Genomic DNA, 19039 nt, shown 5'->3' with positions numbered 1-19039 from the left:
TTAATAAATAAATTCAGGATAAATGCACTGAAGGCAAAATACCCAAGAATGCCACCTACAGCAGACTGAGATCAACCACTCTCCCTGATAAACCTGCAGCAGTGGTGATGTTGGCATGGGGATGCTCAAGAAGTCCCCACACATTGAGTCCCAGAGGGAGGACCCAGAATGAACCACTATGTCACGCCGCCCATCACGTGCCACTGTTGTATACAGGTGGACTAAAACAGAATTATCTTTCAAAATGCTCTCAGCAGTGTCCCTTGGATGGTATGGAATTTTTTTATTATTATTTCCCCATTTCATGTCACAGAATGTTGAGACCAGCAGTACGAAGTGAGCTCAAAAATTATTAGACAAATTCATGAAGAAGGGGTCCGTGAACAGTTGCAAAAGAATTGTCTGGGTACAACCTGCAGTTCAGAGTCTCTAAAGAGCTGGTTTTTGGAAGCTGGTGTTGTGTATCAACAAACAATCAACTTAAACTGGCCTGATTCTTATGCCCTTTCCTAAGCATCTGCTATTGGATATGGTTACATATCCAGATAACAGATAGAGCAGATAACACTATTCAGTAATAATTTACAACTACTGTGTCTGACATATTTAGGGATTTATTTTAAGCAAATGGAGAAATAACAGCACAAGGGAAGAAATCTTCAAAAGCTGCTGAGGAACAAAATCAAACCTTAGCTTTACAAATGCTGTCCTGATCCCAGTGTTCCAATGGGCGGAACCATGAGAGCCAAAGCCTATTATGTTTTTAGGATGAGCAGGGCCAGGACAGGATGTACCCAGGATCCAATCCAACAGCTGGACAAGGTGAGAAATCTTTCCCTCCCAGAAGTAATGTCTCTGCTCTGGAATAAAGGAAGGGATGCACTTCTAGAATCTAAAGAGGAAAAAGAGCTCCAGCTAGCTCTGCAATAATAACAGAGTACATTGTAGCACTATCTAAGCCTTAAACTATACATTTCTTTTAGATATACAGTAATGATGACATTTCTTTAAATACTGGCTACAGCCTTTCCATCCCTTGCTCATCACATCAAAATGGCAATTAGGTATAGATATGGAAAACAAGGACTGTATGCTCCTTATTGCTCCTGCAAACACAATTAGGCCAAAAATATCTTATTATTCTTGCCTCTGCTCCTGAATAGATCTCTCTCCAGTTCTGTGTGCAAACACTAAGATAGCAGTAGTTTTGATATCAATGTTTCTAACTGACACCAACTAGAAATTCCTGATTTATGCTTCTGGAAAGCCAAAATTTACTCCACTTAATAGTGCAATGCTTAATTTTTGCCCTGACACAGGCATAGGTATCAAGACCTGAGGACTTTTTTTAGAAGCGTCTGAAGTGTTTCATCATTGCTTTTCTACTTTGGTTTATAAGTGATCAGCTTTAAATACGAGGGGCAGAAAACAGTATTCATCAGAACAGCTCAAATAAGCATCTTTTACACACAGCTTTCTCCTTAAAGAAAGAAGCTCAGCAGTCAGGGTCCACTAGCAGTGCTGCACACAGTGAAGGGTGTCAGAGTTCAGCAGAACTGCAAAATGATGCCAAGAAGTCCAACACCAAGTATTCTCTAAAAGGCAGAATACAATTCTTCTCCTCCTGGCAGCAAAAGGTTTCTCTAGACATTTTCTCTACCATATTTTCCAAGTGCCATCTCTGCCCTCCAAGAACATAAGAGGTGAAATGTTCTGAACATAGGCCATATAGAAAGTGTACAGACACCCATACAGAATTTTTTTTGTCTGAAGACAAACATGGAAACAGATGATAATGAATAAATACATCCTCTTGTTCTTTAAAGAACCAATCTCCCATTTAAACTTAGCTTCATTTTCGTTGCCAGCAAAAGCAGTCAGATGCCTTTAAGCAGCATTCATGACACATATGTTTCAAGAGTTTCCTTACTGTATTGCTATCCTTCATCATTTCTAATCAGCCACTGCCAGAGCTGCCAAGATATGATGATTTCACCCCAAACAGCTCATTAGAAAACATAAATACAAGCAAAGATGGGGGTACTGAAGCTCTTAAGCATCCTCACTTCTTGCAGATACACCAGAAAACCAGTAAAAACTTTAGAGATCCGTGTTGTCTGCAAAAGAATATGTACATCTCAGTACCAGTAGAAAAATTTCCTTATTTTTTTTCTAGGTCTACCCTCTTCTTGCCACGTTCTCAACCTGTATGGCCTTTCTTTTCTCCTTCATTTTCACATCACACTACATTAGTCTCTTGCACTTGTACTTCAATTTTCTTCCCTATTTCTGACTTCTCATTTCAGCTCTTAGAAGAAATCTTCCATTGTAGGTCCAGAAGAAAAGGATGGCTTCTTCAAGGTTCATGTATAGAAAGAGCCTCTGAAAGCTAATCCATTAACATTTATTTTCACAAATAACTTTGAGGGTGTGTCTGCATTACAAGAGAAGTCCGTGGTCTTATTTACACTTTAAGCATATCTTTTTTTAGTCATTTCCTAAGGCAAAGGCAGTCCATTTGCAGACAGTGTACATAGCTTTCCTCAGTCCTGTGCTCTGTCATCAGAGGCTGAGTGAGTTCTGCTTCCATATGTGAAAGTTCAGAGGCAAAAAACGTCACCATCTCAGAACACTGTGATGCCACCAGCCCAATTCAGAAGTGCCATCACATTTACAGGATTAAGTTAGCAGTTGCAGATCTCACTATGGCTTCCAAATCTGGTTTCTATGCTGCTTCCATACCCTCAGTAATCATTACTTTTCTTTTTCTCTACAATTCCCAAAAGGATCATAAATACATTGGGTCAATAAAGCAAGACAGCCTAAGAAAAGAAGTTAGTTTAGCATGGAAAGACAAGTTCTTCCACAATATTACATGCACAAATTCCAAGAAAATATATCCATGAAGCACTTCTACATGGCACAAGTCGTGCACAGAAATACCGAACAGATTTGAGCAACCAGAACATGAAGTGCAGTTCGGAGTACTTTAAACAAACTATGGAGAGGCAAAAGGGAATTCACCCACCTCAAATGCACTGGCAGTATTCAAAGCCAAGAAGAATCTACTGAGAAAGACAAATTCTCCTGTTTTTGTTTTTGCTTTTGCCCCTTCTTTAATAACTAGGGATGCCCAGCAGTGGGTGTAGGGATTAAAGGATGGCTATGTCATATGCTAAAATATTCTACAGATACAGAAATTCATGGGCTTTCAGCTTATACACAAAGAGTATAACAGAATTGTTATAACTCTTTCAGACACCACATCTCCACTAACAATTCCTGTTATTTCCACTATTTTTGAGGATACCTTTCAGGATTTCATCAGAATCTGTGAGCCCTTTTTCAGATTCAACTGCTGCTAGTATGGTAGGAGAAAGACCTGACAGTTAAATCACTAAAGACAGGAAGTGGACAGAATTTACTCTGTGAAGAAGCAGATATTCTATTTATTCACCAGTCATGCCAGCTATAGCTAAACAACTCTGGCTTGTTGCTATCTGGGCTACAGCACAGTGTATACACATTTCTGGAGGACGTACACAAGGTTAGGCAATGACTATCTCTGAAGATTTACAAGTTTATTTGCCAACTTTTACCGTATTTTAATTTTTTTCACCTTGATTGCAAATTCCAATGCCATGTTATACTCAATATCAAATTATGCTTTCCCACTGACATGTTTATTTTTTAAAGTTCTTTATACCTTTCTCACTGGATGGAAAGTTGATTGTTGCAACGTTATGTCAGCAGAGTCACTGCTGACACTGATTTCTTCATCTAATGATTGAGACGTGGAAGATATTTTGCTTCTGTCAACAGGAACTACAGGCTTCTGGGCATCAAGTTCAGTGGAATTCTCACAGACCTAGAAATCAAGATTAAGAGTTAGTGTTTTCAAAATCTTGGTAAAAACAGTAGCAAACTTGCATCAACACAGCACACACAATACAAAAAAAGTGGAAAGACTAACACAACAAAGACATTCAAACTCTAACTGGAGAGATAAATGAATACATAGAGAGATATTTCACTCATATATTCATAGAAAAAGATCAATAAACCTGCTGAAATGCATAGGTATTCCAAAAGCCAGGTAAGGTACTAAGGTAAGTCATTCAAGGCGGGAACTCCACAGAGTTTACAGAATGGGAAACCTCAACCAACCTCAACCACCCTTCCACTGCAATCCTCACTGTTCTGAATGAGTTTCAAAGCCTTCTTATAGTGTCACCTTATCTTCCTTCCACGGTTTGGATGCCTACTATCAAGCACTGACCCTTTTTTCAAAGGTAGGATCTCTGGGACAGGGATTCAGAAGATGGGTTTTATTCCTTCTTTGCTATAAAAATAATGTCAGTCATTCAATTGTTCTGCCCTTCGTTTACCTACATACAAAGGATGAATGATGATGCTTTTATCCTCCCACCTGTTGCTTGCCTTGTCTCTTTAGAGAGCCAGATCTTTGGGATCTCAGTTATTTATGCAGCACTTTACACAAAGTTTTGGACAGATCACTGAGAAGCATGAAGCTTCTGCTGATTACTAGCATAGATAAGGCAACAGACAGTTCAATCTGCATGAAATCTTAAAGGTGTCCCCCATTTCTGAGCTTACATTGACCAAAAACAACAGGAGAGAACTTTTAAAACTTACTTGTGCTTCATCTTCAATTTGCTGCTGAACCGGGGCTGGTTGTCTCACGATGTAATTTATCTGACCAACTATGGTCTGTTGAACATGCTGAGGTGGCTTGGCTTGGTTCAGCTGCAAACTGGACTGTCCTTGGGCCTGGAGAAGAAGCTCCAGATCCTTTTTCATCTCCTCCAGTTCAAACTGGTGGTGCATTATGTCCAGGCTCTGCTGCATGACTTGTTTGTGATTGTTCTCATATTGACTTGGTGGTGGTGATGCTGGTGACAGCTGCTGCTGCTGTGGTGGCTGCTGCACGTGGTTAGACTTTATCTTCTGAAGATGGCCAAGCTGCACTTGCACAGTTGATGTCTGCAAAGCAGTCTGTGAGCGAAACGGCTGTGAATGGCTTGTGTGAACCTGCTGAGCCTCATGTGATACAACAGCATAGCCAAGAGGCACAGTCTGTTGCAGCTGCTGGGATGGTAAGTGCTTTCCCGTTCTCCCAGATGCATTCTCTGACTCAGACCTTGACTGCTGCTCTCTTTCAGACTGTGTTGGCTTCAGAGGCTGGGAAACACCCCTTTGCTCTTTGTCACGTTGCTGCATGCTGTACTGCAGGGGAAAGTGCTGCTGATGCAGTTCAGAAGGCTGTCGAAAATGTTGATGGGGGCTTATGTTCTGGTGAGAAGGCTGAGCTTTGTTTGGGTGAGGTACACTGAGGCAGTGTGAGCAGCACATAGGAATAGGACACTGAGCAGCAGGGGGAAGCTGATGTGGCTGGTTATTCACAGGCTCCAGCTGTGACACTGGGGAACAGTGCCCATGATACAAGGGTGTCTGTAATCCTGGTACATTTCCATACAGGAGGACATCTGGATGTGAAGTGTGTCCACCTTCCATCGTGAAGCCTCCTGCAAAAATAATAATAATAACAGCAAACTTACTGTCCTAAGATCTTGACAAATTTACATAATGAAAACTCCAAATGACAGCCATTCCTTTATCTTTGGTTCATATATAAATGGGCTCATACCCTACTAAACAATCCTTCAATATACCTTCAAGATACATTTTTTCAGGACTTTGCAGTGATTTAAAATCACACTAAACTCCTACTGATGGCCACGGGACTCATGGTTGAAATACCAGCAAATGCTTTGAAAAACTACCCTCAACTCACATTATTTTATCTGATGTATGTGGCTTATACTTCCACTCTTCACTAAACTACAAGCACATTTTCCTAACCATAAGGGCAGGTAGAAATGAGTGCTTTCAGGGTTAAAGTGAGAAAAATAAAATAGATCGATGTTACGTAAGAAAGAATCATAAAAGCTAGAAATAGAAATGACCTATGAACTGATCTGTTCCATGCTTTTAGCCAAGAAAAAATTATTCCCTACAACACTTTTGCAACTGTTTTACCTCTTCTGGTTTCAATGTCCTACAACAGGACGAGAAGCAACCCTTTATGCCATTGATCTGCCCACCAAACTGAATTTACTGTAAAAACCCATAGCAGCTGGAAAATTTATAGCTGGTGGGAAACAAGCTGAAAGTATGCACATTCATTATATAAATAATACTGCCAATATTACACAGTCAATGTCTTAAAGCCATCTTTGTGCTCATTAATTGTAGGATCTTAAGCACTTTTCAGGTCCCATGGCCACTGAGATACTAACAGATCTGAAGAGTGTGAGCACAGCTATCCCTAGGTAAGGCAGAGAAAATGACATCAGTGTACAGCAAGTACTCCATTTCAACCAAGGATCCCTATGGGACTGGTGGGGTCACAGTGTTGTAGTTACAGAGTTATTGCTTACTGGGACAAAATTGCATTTCACATGCATCAGGCAAAAGTTAAGGTTGTTTGGTAGTCAATTATGCTGCACGTTATGTAATACTAATTAAAAAATTATCCATTCTCACAGTGGTTTGATTAAATTTGTAGTTGTGTTCTTACATTGTGATTTTCTAAGACACAAAAATGACATTTGTAGAGTACATTCATAGGCAATGTTAATAGAGTAATATTTATAAATAATGATGCCTTCTAATAGAGGAAAAGCATGGAAGTTTTTAGTCACGACAGCATTTCTTCAGGGCTGTGACAGGTAGCACCTAAACCACGATTCAAAAAAAATGAAGACTTCTTGAGGGAAAGTACATGTGTGTCTGGTCTGTCCTTGGGCACTTGCCTAGTAAAGAAAACTGTATTGTTCTTACCAAAATTGGACAGTTGCTTACTCCAGTAGGAGGGATCCCAAGTGAATCTGATCTTTAGAGGAGGGCCTACGTCTGTGTTAGAGTTTGTCTCTAACAAGCGCTGGATCTGAAACACAATCTGGTGACAAATCAAAGGATTATGATTTTATTAACAGTTACAAGATCATGAAAAGCGTTTTGGAGAAACATTGGAGAGACATTAAATCCTTAAAACTTTTCTCACATATGCTGCATAATTTCACTTTATTGAGAAAATAAACATTGCTCTTACCAGTTCTTTACTGAAGAGAAACGGGATGCTGTTTTTACTGCACACTGCCCAGTTGACAAAGTTTTGCACGTGTTCAACCTGTGTACTTAAAACTGCAACACCTTGCAGTTGTTGCTCCAATTTCTGCTTCCTTTCATTTGTGACTTTCTGTTAATAATGTGGAACAGTAGGAGAAAGTTGTCATCCCTTGAGCAAACATAATCCACACAATCACTGGAGTTACAGCATGCATGTGTGCTCTTATTTAGAATCTCTAAACCATCAATCATAGAGATAAAGCAAATCCTATTCAACAAATGTGTCCAAACTCAGAAAGAAAAATGACTTCTTCAGGAACAAATTACAGCATTTTGGCCTTGGCTTAGCTGAAAAACGTAGCACAAGAGAAGAGTAGAAGTCAAACTGAATTTGCCAATGGAGCTCTTCCTCATCTCTTACAACATGTAAGAGAGAAGACCTAAAAATGCCAACAGAGGGGAAGCATGTAGTGTTTCCTCAGAAAGTTCTTCCAGTTTCCAGCAACTCATGATTCAGGGACCACAAAGACAGCACCTGTATTACCATTCTCTGGGTACCTCTACCACATATGCTTCAACTGGACACATAAAAACTGAAGAGTCAAAACCATAGGATCTTTTACAGAAAGCAGACCTGAGGATCCTTTTCTAAACATGCTAAGTGTAGTGCTAGACAAATAAAGCATTAACATCAAAAGATGCTTTTTTAAGTACTCAAACTGTGCACGTATTTCTCTATAACTGCATTATAAAAGGTAGTTAACATGATAAGCAAACATTTTGCTACTTAAGCATAAATCCTTGTCAACCATTGATTCCACATAAAATTCTGCAATAAAAAAAGTATTTGAAAACATAAGCAAAGGGACAATAACATTCACAATCTATATTCTTTCCATTGGCTCTGGGATTTAATTTTAATTTAGTTTAATTTCCCAAGGTATGAAAGAAACTAGACTCACTTACTTCAAGTTGTTCGAGAAGGATGTTTGTTCGTTTATTGATTTCATTTATCAAAACCATCTTGGCCATTTTGATTTGATTTTCTACTTTTTTGTATAAATGTTTTACCTCAAGCAACCTGCAGGGAAGAGATACATATCCCCGGATGAGCCAACTGGAATATCATTTATTCAGTTCTTGGTAGGTATTTGTTACAAGGACTGATCTAAATGTTGACTAAGAACTCCAATGAAAGCTGAACCATTTCCTCTAAGTTCTCCCATTCTTCTCTTCCCATTTTATAGTAGCCTTAACTGGAAACACAATTTCTTCTGAGATTTCTGAAGAATTCAGTTATTTTTGAATCCCTGGAGGCATTCAAGTCCAGGCTGGATGTGGCTCTGTGCAGCCTGTTGTAGTGGTTGATGACTCTGCACACAGCATGGGGGTTGAAACATAAGGATCATTATGGCCCCTTTCAACCCAGACCATTCTGTGATTTTTAAAATAATTCTTATTTCTATTATTTCAAATTCTAGGTCAGAAACAGTAGATTATACAAAGAAAACTTTGAAGCTAGCTGTCAGGTGCCTCATAAGGACTATGGAATCCTGTATTACAGTGTTGTGAATGTGACATAATTTAAACATAAATCTGATAGTTTTACCTATCCTCAAAGAAAAAGAATAGTATCTGCTTTTAATTGTGGTAATCTGTGTTCAGTGAAAATAGTGTTTTAACTCATAACTCATTCTCTGAAATAAATGCAAAACAATCACCTGTCTTCAATCTGTTTAGCTGAAACCTGAATCCCACTTTTTTTCTCCTCCACTTTAGCTACAACATTTTCCAGGATAGCTCTCTGATTTTGCAAAGCTTCATCAAGATGTCTGAACCTGCAAAGGAAGGGGAAATTTTCACTGTATGTTCATTTCCATTGTTAAGATACTCATGAGAAGCTAGATAATGCCTTGCTTTTTCTTTTATAAGCTTAAATAAAGCATTGTTTACCTTTCCTGCTATTGTAATAGGTTAGAGGACAACTGTTGGATTTGGTGTCACCACAGCAGCATTGTGCCATTAAGTACAACTGCCCATTGCTAGACTTCATCTGCTGCTCTGCATTTCCCTCGGTTAGAGCTTGCTTCTCCCTGCAGCCACAGACTCCTCTAAGGAACCTGGGCCAGATGCACAGCTCGCAAGGATCAGTTTTGGCTTATCTTTAAAATCTGAATCCCACAGTGAAAGGAAAGGGAGCAGTTCTAGCTGCTCCCTAATAAAAAATAAAATCTAGTTCTGGATTTTTTACTGAACACATTGGTTTTGCTCTTCTTTCCATGGGAGAATAGTATAACTGCAAAGGCATAGAGGTATTTAAGAAAAAGAGGTCACTTCAGATATCTGGCAGATGGTCAGAAGGTCTTGGTTTAAATATCTTAAAATATGTTCTTAACAACATTCCTTACCAGCCCCAAAATTAATTATTTACATTGCTGAAAGTTGACAGTTGCTGTTGATTAAGGAGTTTATCATGTGTGATTTGATTAGTGGGGACTTACACGGACCTGAACTTCCAAACCTGTACACTGAACAGTCAGATATGGTCATTCTTTATTTTTCTGGCCACTACCCTGTCTTTGCCTGTAGTACACGTATTGTGGGAATTTGACTCTGTAACCCAGACAATCCATTTTAACTGTCACAGGTACTGCTCTTCTCAAGTTTCTCCTGCCTTTTTCCAAACATAATTCCTAGGGATCCACTTTAGCTTTTTGTATTTGAAAGCAGAAGTTGTATGCCTGAAGCAGAAAAAAAAATAGGTATATTCAAGTCAATTGCTCTCAGATGGACAATTTAGGAGAGCAGCTGCCTTCATGTCTGTCTAGACACAACCCTCTGCTTCTTTCCTACCACAAATGCTGTGACAGCTATCCCAAATTTAACATCCTACATAAAGGCAGCGCATCTCACAAAAAAGTCACTGTGTATAGATAATTCCTTACATGATTCATACACCTCAGAACTGAATAACAGATTTGGACCATATTAAGGACAGAGCTGAACTCTTATCTAGGGTCTCACGTGTGTTGATCATGGGTTGACAGTTGGACTTGATCTTAGAGGTCTTTTCCAATCTCATTGATTCTACAGTTCTATGATGGTGCTTAAAGATACTCCTGTATACTGTGTCTGAAGGAGAAAATAATTTGGAAGAAACATAGCGCTGAGAACAGTGTAGAGTTCTGTAGGGGCTGTAACCCACATATTAATCTCGCTGAGCAAAAGACAATGGAACTGAGTTTGTTGTGGCTATGAAGCTAGACTATGCTGAAATTTCAGTTGATAGGAAATGCAGATGGAACAGTCCTAAATCTGAATTAGCTATGCTTTTAGATAGGATCATGAAAAAGACATGAAGCGACCAATCTCCCGTACCTGTGTTCCTTATGGTCTTTCAGCAGGCAGCTGCTGCACGTAAGGATATCACAGGTCTCACAGAAGAGCTTGAGTGGTTCTTGAGTGTGCACTGGACAAAGTAAGGGCAATTCATTTGCCTCTTCTTCGGTCGCTGAGGAACATAAAGCAACGGTGTCATTGAGCAGAAGTGCTATTGTAGGTCAGTAAATAATATTTTATAAGCCTTGATGTTATTTCTAAAGACTCAGATCTTGGAACAGTTTGATTATACGAAACATGGGAATTTGGTTTGAGGTTTTTGTTTGTGTGTGTGCATGTGTTTTGTTTTGTTTTCCTCCTGGTACATCCTACAAATTGATCACATCAAAGAGACTCAGGAATTAATAATCAGACCTCTAAACTCTCATGATATTTAAATCCCTCTCACAATTTTGGGTACCTGTTTCATGATTTTGAATGTGCTGACCTTGCAAGCCAATTAACAAAACCACACTGTAAAATGCAGACAAGCAAATACATTAAAGAAACCTGAAGTCACAGTGCAAACAAGAAAATCTTTTGTTTTTAAAAAGCCATGAGGAATTATTTTTCATTAACTTAAGTTCATTGTGAACACAACTTCAGCAACTAAATGATATTGGTATTAAGCACTAATATCTATTCTTATAATGATTTGCTAAAGAGTAATGTGATGAAGACTACAAATGGACAGTGAATATGTAAAGTGGAAATACTTCTCCTATACAATAAATTCTTTCTTTCCTCCCTGGATATAGAAGAATTATTTTAGAAGGAAGGAACACAGTCCACAAGAGGATGAAGAAACTCTAAAAAATGGCAAAGCAAAATCCCTTGCATTACATTTACAAACAAAACCACATTGATTTTATTTTAATTATTATTTACTAGATAAGCAACCAGGTGGATGCTCTTCCACCCATACGGGGTCAGGTATTATATATATATGAGGAAAACTAAGAAGTCCATAATATTTATCTGAAAATGAGTATAAGTTGGTTAAAACCCTTCTAAGCGTTGAGCATGTGCAGAGTATGCAAGCTCACAATATCAAATTATTTCTATTAAACTCCACCTTATAACAAGATGCTGTCTTAAGAATCAAAGCTTAATAACCATTTTATGTAATGATTTCTCTTTTTTCTTTTCTTTCTTTCTGGCAAGTTTTTTTGTCTCTGGATAATTGTAATCATCCTAGAGGAATTAGTGTTTTTTCAGTTCTGTGTCAGATTTAAGAGATGAGCAGATCTCAAATGCAAAATGAGGATAAAAATCAAGATAATCTAATTACAGCACAGACCCAGGGCCTCTGCCACTAGCAAGTGATACACCAGTGAGAACTACCACTGAGCCATGGTGTATTCTCAACCTATGTTATACTAAGATCAGGCCTACACCCTCTAGTTTTAAAATGAGTTGAAGTCTAAGAAATCTGATATGAAACGAAGGCACAAGTCTGCATGTGTTTTTCCTAGGAACAAACGTTTTGATCAGAACTCTTAAGTTAGAATTGAATAGAATTGAGGATTAAAAAGATGATAAAGCATTTGAGTTTGTGCTTGCATCTTTGTATTTATACGGCATACACAAAACCACAACTAAGCCACCTGTAGATTTTCTTAGTATCATTTATCAACAACATGAGCTGGTAAGCTTACTCAACATGAAATGAAATTATAAACAGTTGGAGCCTCAAAACCAATTTTCTGATCTTGCCATTAACTCAGGAAGAAAAATGTATTGTCCACCCAATCAGGGTATTTGAGGGGGTGCTAGGGGTCTTCAGTTTCCATTATTCTCTAGAAAAGACCTAGACAATATTTAAATGTCATCTGTGCTTGTCCCTGGAAAGGTTCGAGAGAAGTTTAGATCATGTATTAAAGGACATGCTTTAGTGGGGAAATGGTGGTGGATGGTTGGACTGGATGATCTTGGAGGCCTTTTCCAACCTTGGTGGCTCTATGGTAATTATCATTCTTACACTTTCCGTTCACATTCTATTTGTCAATGGCATATCATGTGCCAAGTGAAGTGTCACAAACTGGATTTCACGTGAACAGCTGGGAATTCAAAGAACTCAACCTATGGCAATAACGAAGTACAGGATTCTCTAAGCTAAATTCTAAAGTCACATTATAACTTGCGTAAGCAGTGAGCTACTCCTATGTATATTCCTTTTTCTGTTTCCTTATAAAGAAGGGTGATAGGGCAGCACAAACAACTTCAGATGAAAGCAAAGTGTAAATCTGAATCATTCTATAGAATTATAACACTCTTAACTTAGGTTACAAATTCCTTTTGTAAGTTTAGGTTAGTATATGCCTCAATACTGACTCTAAGTAAAGAAAATAATGATCAGCAACACGAGATGACCATTCTCTCTGCGGATTACTGCTGTACATGGAGAAGACATTTGCAGTGGGTTTCATTTGTAATTGCTGATAGTAAAACACCGACCATACTCAAAAACCATGCTTTTCACTTACAAAAGAACACCCTACAGCATTCACAGAGTTTTGCTGTCTGGGACTCTACTTCCACACCTTGTCCATAAACATGACAACTGCTTTATGGCAGTTTCCCTAAAGAAATCACCCAAATGGAGACAGAAATACTGCAGAGTCGAGGCCAGCTGGTCTGGTAGCCCACCAAACCCTAGCCCAGCACTCCACAGACTGAAAAATATGTGGAACAGACTGTTTCCAAGAAGCACAAATATCAAAATTTTATAAATAATGTGGAATGCTAACTGTGGCAAGCTCAGACACTTACAGCTACAGAAAATCCAAATAATCTCTCACTGACACTGTAAGTCTCACTCACACAGAGCACGGTGTCTCCAGAACACAGCCTGCAGCCATTCCATTTTCTAGTCAATAACTGATATGAGATGAAATATAAATATTCAAGGGTATTTGCAGTACCTGCGCAGCCCTTCAGGGATACAGACAGGAAGCGGTCCCCAGTTTCCTTGCTATGCCTGTGTTCCTCTGTACATGTGCTGCACAGCCACTTATTGCAGCTTGTACAGAGGCTATGAGCAGGTCTCTTCTCTTTACACATGGAGCAGCTCTAAGAACAGAAAGTGCGATTACATGCAAGGATAACAGATTAGCCTGTAGAAAAAGACTTAGCTAGATTGGTAAGCTTCCTATTTTGCTTTCTTAGATTAGTGTGATTTGAGTGATTTTAGGAGTTTGGTTATTGTTGCAAATGGGAATGGAATAAAATTAATATCCAAAGCTCTTAAATCACATTGGTTGTCTTTCGGTGCTCTAGTATGTGATTATAACAAAGTGCAGGAATGATTCAGCAAAAACCCTAGGGTCTGTGTTACTCACAAGGTCAGAATAAATCGCCACAATGACTTGTTTCTTGTGAACCAGAAGAGCCACAAGACCATAAATTAAGACTTGTTTGATTTCAGTTTAAGGATGGCTATGGGAAGTTACTTTTGAAAATGATTGATGGAATTTGTAATCCCTTTCTCTTACTGTTTATATACTGATGGCTGTAAAACATCAGTAGCACACAAACCTGACACATACATATGAATATGTGTAGGTATATAGAGGTAGGAGGATGTTTCCTTATTTTCACTGATATGAAATTGCATTTATAAATTGGAGCTACTTAAGTAGCGCTACTCTAAATCTACATTGCTTCACTTAAAATTAGTTTATTTGTTGTAACATGATATGAACCACTGACGTGATACAGTGCAGTTGTAGAACAGGCCAACAATAATGCAGTTTAGAAAACAATACAGAAACACCCACGTATTCTTAACATAAAACTTATTTCCAAATCTCTGAAGAGTTGACCAAACCCAAGATCTATTTACACATGGATATCAACTGTGATTAAATGGAAACATAAGACAGACATGGGAACATCAGCTGAACCCAAACTTGTAAGTAATGATCATCTCTACTGATGCAACAGCGTAGGAAACGCCTTTTGTTATATAGGCCATGTTGTCTGGAGCTGTCCCTGTGGGTGAAATGAATAAAGCAGCATGTAATTGAAGTGGGTGATTTGATTCCTTTGTCATCCAGAATGAACTCAGGAGTTATTTCAAGAGTGTAATGACTTTTCACTTAAAAAGGATTTGCACAAGGCATAAAATACCTTATTTGAAAATTCTCAATGCTAAAGTACTAATGGGCAGAGTGAAGACAGTGATGTAATTATGCCATCAAAGCATACAAGCTTTGCCACTAGTTTATCATCAGATGCAAACACAATATATGCAGTTACAAAATACCTACTGTAGTTACACATGGCTCCTAAATATTACTGCTACAATCACAGCTTCTAAAGCAGCAAATAGACACCAAAGGGATTTCCTATGGTGTCCATTCTGTTGTCCATCAGCTTACCTTCAATATGTTTTGTTACAATTGGACTCCAGCTACTCTGATGGGAAACACAAAGAGACATACATAGCAGCATGCATTCAGCATGTAGGCCCTGATAGAATTAAAATTATATATGTATTCTATTTGCTGCATCTCAAAGGATGACCTTAGAAATCCTAAGGGAAGAACAATTACAGCTCTTTCTGTGTTGGTCTTCTTGGTGTTAAGCCACAGTATCAACATTAAGTGGAACACCCATATCTACCTCACTCTGAGACTCAAGATTGGCTTAAAGGTTTTATTTCACCACAAGAGGAACAAAAAAAAAGCTGTTATTATTCATTTGAACTTTATCATTCTCTTTAGTGGGGCTGCACAGGCAGCTCCCAGAGTTAGGTTATTTGATGACTTAGAAATGGTCTTTTCAGCAAGAGACATTGAACTGCATACTTTTGACATTTCTGCAGCTGGTAGGTAGCACATTCCATCATTTTTGTATGATAGAACTCACTGAAACACATCTTGCACCCAAACACTCTGTTTTGGGCTTTGGCAGATTCCCATTTGAACATCAGGTAAGTTAAGAAAATGATGGCTGTGCTTCAGTTGGATGAGCTGGTGCTTCTCCCCTTGATACCATAGATAGTGAGAATGTGGCTCTAGTTTTAAGAGAAGGGTGTTTAAAGGACAGTAAGCAGGGCTTTCTGTCATATGAATGTCAATAAAAGGGAAGAAAACAAAAAACTATTAGGAAGGTTCTTTAGTCCCCCTGGGGTGTTCCTGTGTTCCAGAGAGAATTCTGCTTTACTGAACTGCTCATAGGACTCCTAAGGGGTTACAGAACAGGAAAAAGAAAAAAGAAAAAAATAAAGAAAGAAAAGCACGTTCTTTTAACAAAAGTCTAAAAAACCAATCTAGATAATAGATTTTCTCATTTGATTTCCTTTCTATACCAACTCTCATTGAAAGGTAAATGAAGTGAGTCATAGTAATTAAGAAATCCCATTACAATAAGGTCATTCTACATATTCAACAGTATCCTCTGAATTTAGCTCTTTTCAGAGAATATGTGAACGTATCATTCTGTTTTAAAGTTACATGGCACTCTTCAAGCAACTTAGATCTGTAGACCACACACTTTGCTCACCTTGATTTCTGAATTCCCCTAGAGCACTCTATGGATGAGATTATATGCTCTCTCCATTTTTAAAATGGAGAAAATGAAACATGGAAATGATTGACAGGGAAGATGCACAGCTAATCAGTACTTGCTTGCAACTAGATCAGTGGGTCACTCACTCACTCACGTAACTTACAGAGATCTGAAGCCTTCTGCATGGGGCAGAATTGACAAATTGTTGCTGCGCCCACAGGAGTTTAGAGGAGTGGAAATATAGATCTTCCATCATGTATTATGGAAAAAGTATTCCAATTATGTTTTACATCCATTCCCCCAAAAAACACTGAAATACAAATGTGACTTCTTTTATCATTAAAATAATCAGAAAATGATAAACTTCCACAGGTTCTAATGGGTAATCTTAGTGGAACCATTCATCCAATAGTTTTGTTTCTCTTTACTTTGTGTTGAGAGCTGAAAGGGGATAATGAGGCACCCAAGAAATCCATTATCCTCCAGATAATACATAATATATACACAGTAATGATATGTGTAAGCAATAATTATAATAATAATATACACAATAAATTGTACAGATTCAGTCTACATCACTAGCATCAGTATATTTTTTTTTATTACAGTCAAGGTCAATCTTCAAATAAGGTTAGAAGAGTCCATGAAGGCAGGAAGTCCATCCTAGCAATGACGTACCTACTGTCTGCAGAAGCAAAACATAAGATTCTGTTGTTCAAAATGATCTTCTCTGTTTGTCAAACAGTGTCAGTGCTTTAACAACTCCCAAGGCACCCTACCGCGTGGTTTTCACTCACCTTTGCCATAGCTGAATTTGCAGTGGGAAAATCCTTGAGAAAGCAATTTTCAACTACATCTCTTGCAAAACAAGTCTGTTTGCACGCCGGGCAGGAAAGAATACCTACATTTAAAAAAAAAAAAAGATAGAAAAAGAAAACACAAACACAAATATAACAGCGCACACCAGCAATGTGAACCTGGAAATAACAGAAACCACACTTGGGTATTGCTGGGTTTTTTTTTACTTGTGGCTAGATCCAGTTAATTACATATAGAAGGAAAAAAAAAGAAAAGAAAAAAAATCCCTAGAAGTATACATCACAGTTCAGGTGACTTATCTATTTATCTCAGTATTTATTAAGGATATCCACGAGTCCAAATTGCCATGAATTTACCATGGCTTACAACTTTGATAAAAACTGAGCTACATTTTAAGCTGCACACTGTTGTGACAGACATACCTGTGCTTTCTGATACTAGCTGCCATTCTTCTAAACCAGCTTTGCATTACCAGAGGTACACCATAGCATAAAACACATACTGCCTCCTATCACAGTATGATTTTTTACAGTATGCCATGCTATCCAACTGAAGCCATAGAGAAGTAACAAGCTGTTAGCAGAAACAAAGAAAATCAGAATGAAGGTTTAAAAGTTTCAACTTTAAAAACCAGAATTACAAGACATCTACTACAACAAACCCACAAGTGACAAAAGGACACTGGGCCATGTTCTACTGACATTCCTGAAGCAGTGAAAGCAATGCAAGCAACATGAGCAGCAAAACCTAGCTCCACCTCCATAAGCTAATACACAGCTGGGATAAACCCTTGTGTTAGCCTGGACTGGGAACTAACACTGCAGCTTAAGAAGTTGTCCATAGGAGAGATGCAAAAATGCAGTCATGCAGTTACTTCAACCCTGGGCTTCTGGGGCTAGCATTCATATTTTGCTAGATGGTCCAGTGATTTTTTGAAAAGGGAAGTGCATGTTTCGATCATGTTTCAGCAAACTACCTTCAGAAGTTGTGGTGTTAGCCTATTTTTACCTTATCTTATCTTTTTTTCAAATCTAACTCTTTCCATTCCATTGAGAACAAAATTTCAAAGCTACTCTCACCTGGTCAAGTGATCACTGACAATAACAAACAGCAACATTTCCCATGGCTAAACGATGCAAACTCATTAAAGTTCTTAAAAGAAAGAATTACAACTTCCTACTAGACTGACACTGTTCGATGTTCTCTTTCCTTGACTAAAATTACTTTTAAATAAGGAGAGTGGCTTGTAGACTAATTTCATGTGAAGTTGTCTATTACTCTTCACATGAGATGATCACCAGAGACACTGATGTTCTCCAGGTCCCTAGTGCTAGCTGCCCTCGTGGTACAGCTCCTGTGGTTCCTGACTAGAAGACAGTTCTAACCCTGCCTGCCCCCATTTTCAGACTTGGGCTACTGCTGTTTTAACAACAGGACATCACGTTATCAGAGACACACAAACCACAAACCCTTTCTACATTACTGCTTCTGACAAAATCAGTCTGTAGTCAGACACCTGACTAGGTTCACTTTCTTTCATATTGCTTTGAAAAAACACTGAGTTCCATTGCATGTCCTATGAAGGAGTACTTCTTACAAAGAATTGCTGCCACAAGTTTTAGACCTTTTTTGCTTTATTATTGTAAGAAAAGCCATTTTCTTACAATTTTCCAAGGTTGTATTTACAACCGAACTGTGATTTGGAAGCTCAGGTAGCAGACTACTGCCTGCCTCACCCTTGTTTTACCATGCATTTTGTACATTGGTGTTCACGTGCACATGAGCCCCCAGGTGGCCATGCTACCCAGCTACCAGACACCCCAAAGGGTAATGCAAGCAATTGCCAACACTGTCCTCATCCCTTGGATACAGAGCCCGAACTTCATCTTAGAATGCTCTAGTGACAGAGCTACAAACAGGCTAGAAACCCATTTGATAAAGATGCTCACAATTGCAGAAAGCTGTAGAAGTCTTTCAACCTTTTCCTCTCCTTTGCACCCTTAATATAATGAGCACAGTTAAAAGGTTATCTTATTTACCCACAATCTTTGTAGCTAATCACCTTCATGTGTTACATCCTAGGACAACAGGATGCTTTTGTATTAGTCAAAGAATAACCACCTCCTGCTTTCCCAAATTATGATTGGGTGTCTTTTAGACATTCCATTCAAAGCTC

The 19039-nt window shown here is 38.5% G+C and overlaps 1 protein-coding gene across 8 annotated transcripts in view; it reads right to left on the bottom strand.

Moving 5' to 3' along the window:
- The window catches only part of TRIM66 (tripartite motif containing 66), a 45543-nt gene that overhangs the window by 15852 nt on the left and 10652 nt on the right, over positions 1 to 19039 (bottom strand). For 6 of the 8 annotated variants that reach the window (XM_090140466.1, XM_090140465.1, XM_090140468.1 and 3 more), the window contains 9 exons: positions 16842 to 16945; positions 13455 to 13602; positions 10531 to 10663; positions 8874 to 8990; positions 8119 to 8233; positions 7136 to 7282; positions 6865 to 6982; positions 4657 to 5546; positions 3707 to 3868 (listed from right to left, as the gene is read on the bottom strand). In XM_090140466.1, the coding sequence (XP_089996592.1) occupies positions 3707 to 3868; positions 4657 to 5546; positions 6865 to 6982; positions 7136 to 7282; positions 8119 to 8233; positions 8874 to 8990; positions 10531 to 10663; positions 13455 to 13602; positions 16842 to 16945 (1934 nt within the window). Of the gene's footprint in view, positions 1 to 3706; positions 3869 to 4656; positions 5547 to 6864; positions 6983 to 7135; positions 7283 to 8118; positions 8234 to 8873; positions 8991 to 10530; positions 10664 to 13454; positions 13603 to 16841; positions 16946 to 17285; positions 17437 to 19039 lie in introns of all 8 variants that reach the window. The other 2 variants (XM_090140470.1, XM_090140467.1) reach the window with 2 other exon arrangements.

The sequence above is a fragment of the Phasianus colchicus genome, chromosome 5 (assembly GCF_987193195.1).
Source record: "Phasianus colchicus chromosome 5, bPhaCol1.hap1.1, whole genome shotgun sequence".
NCBI lineage: Eukaryota > Metazoa > Chordata > Aves > Galliformes > Phasianidae > Phasianus > Phasianus colchicus.
This window is presented reverse-complemented; position numbering and strand designations above follow the sequence as displayed.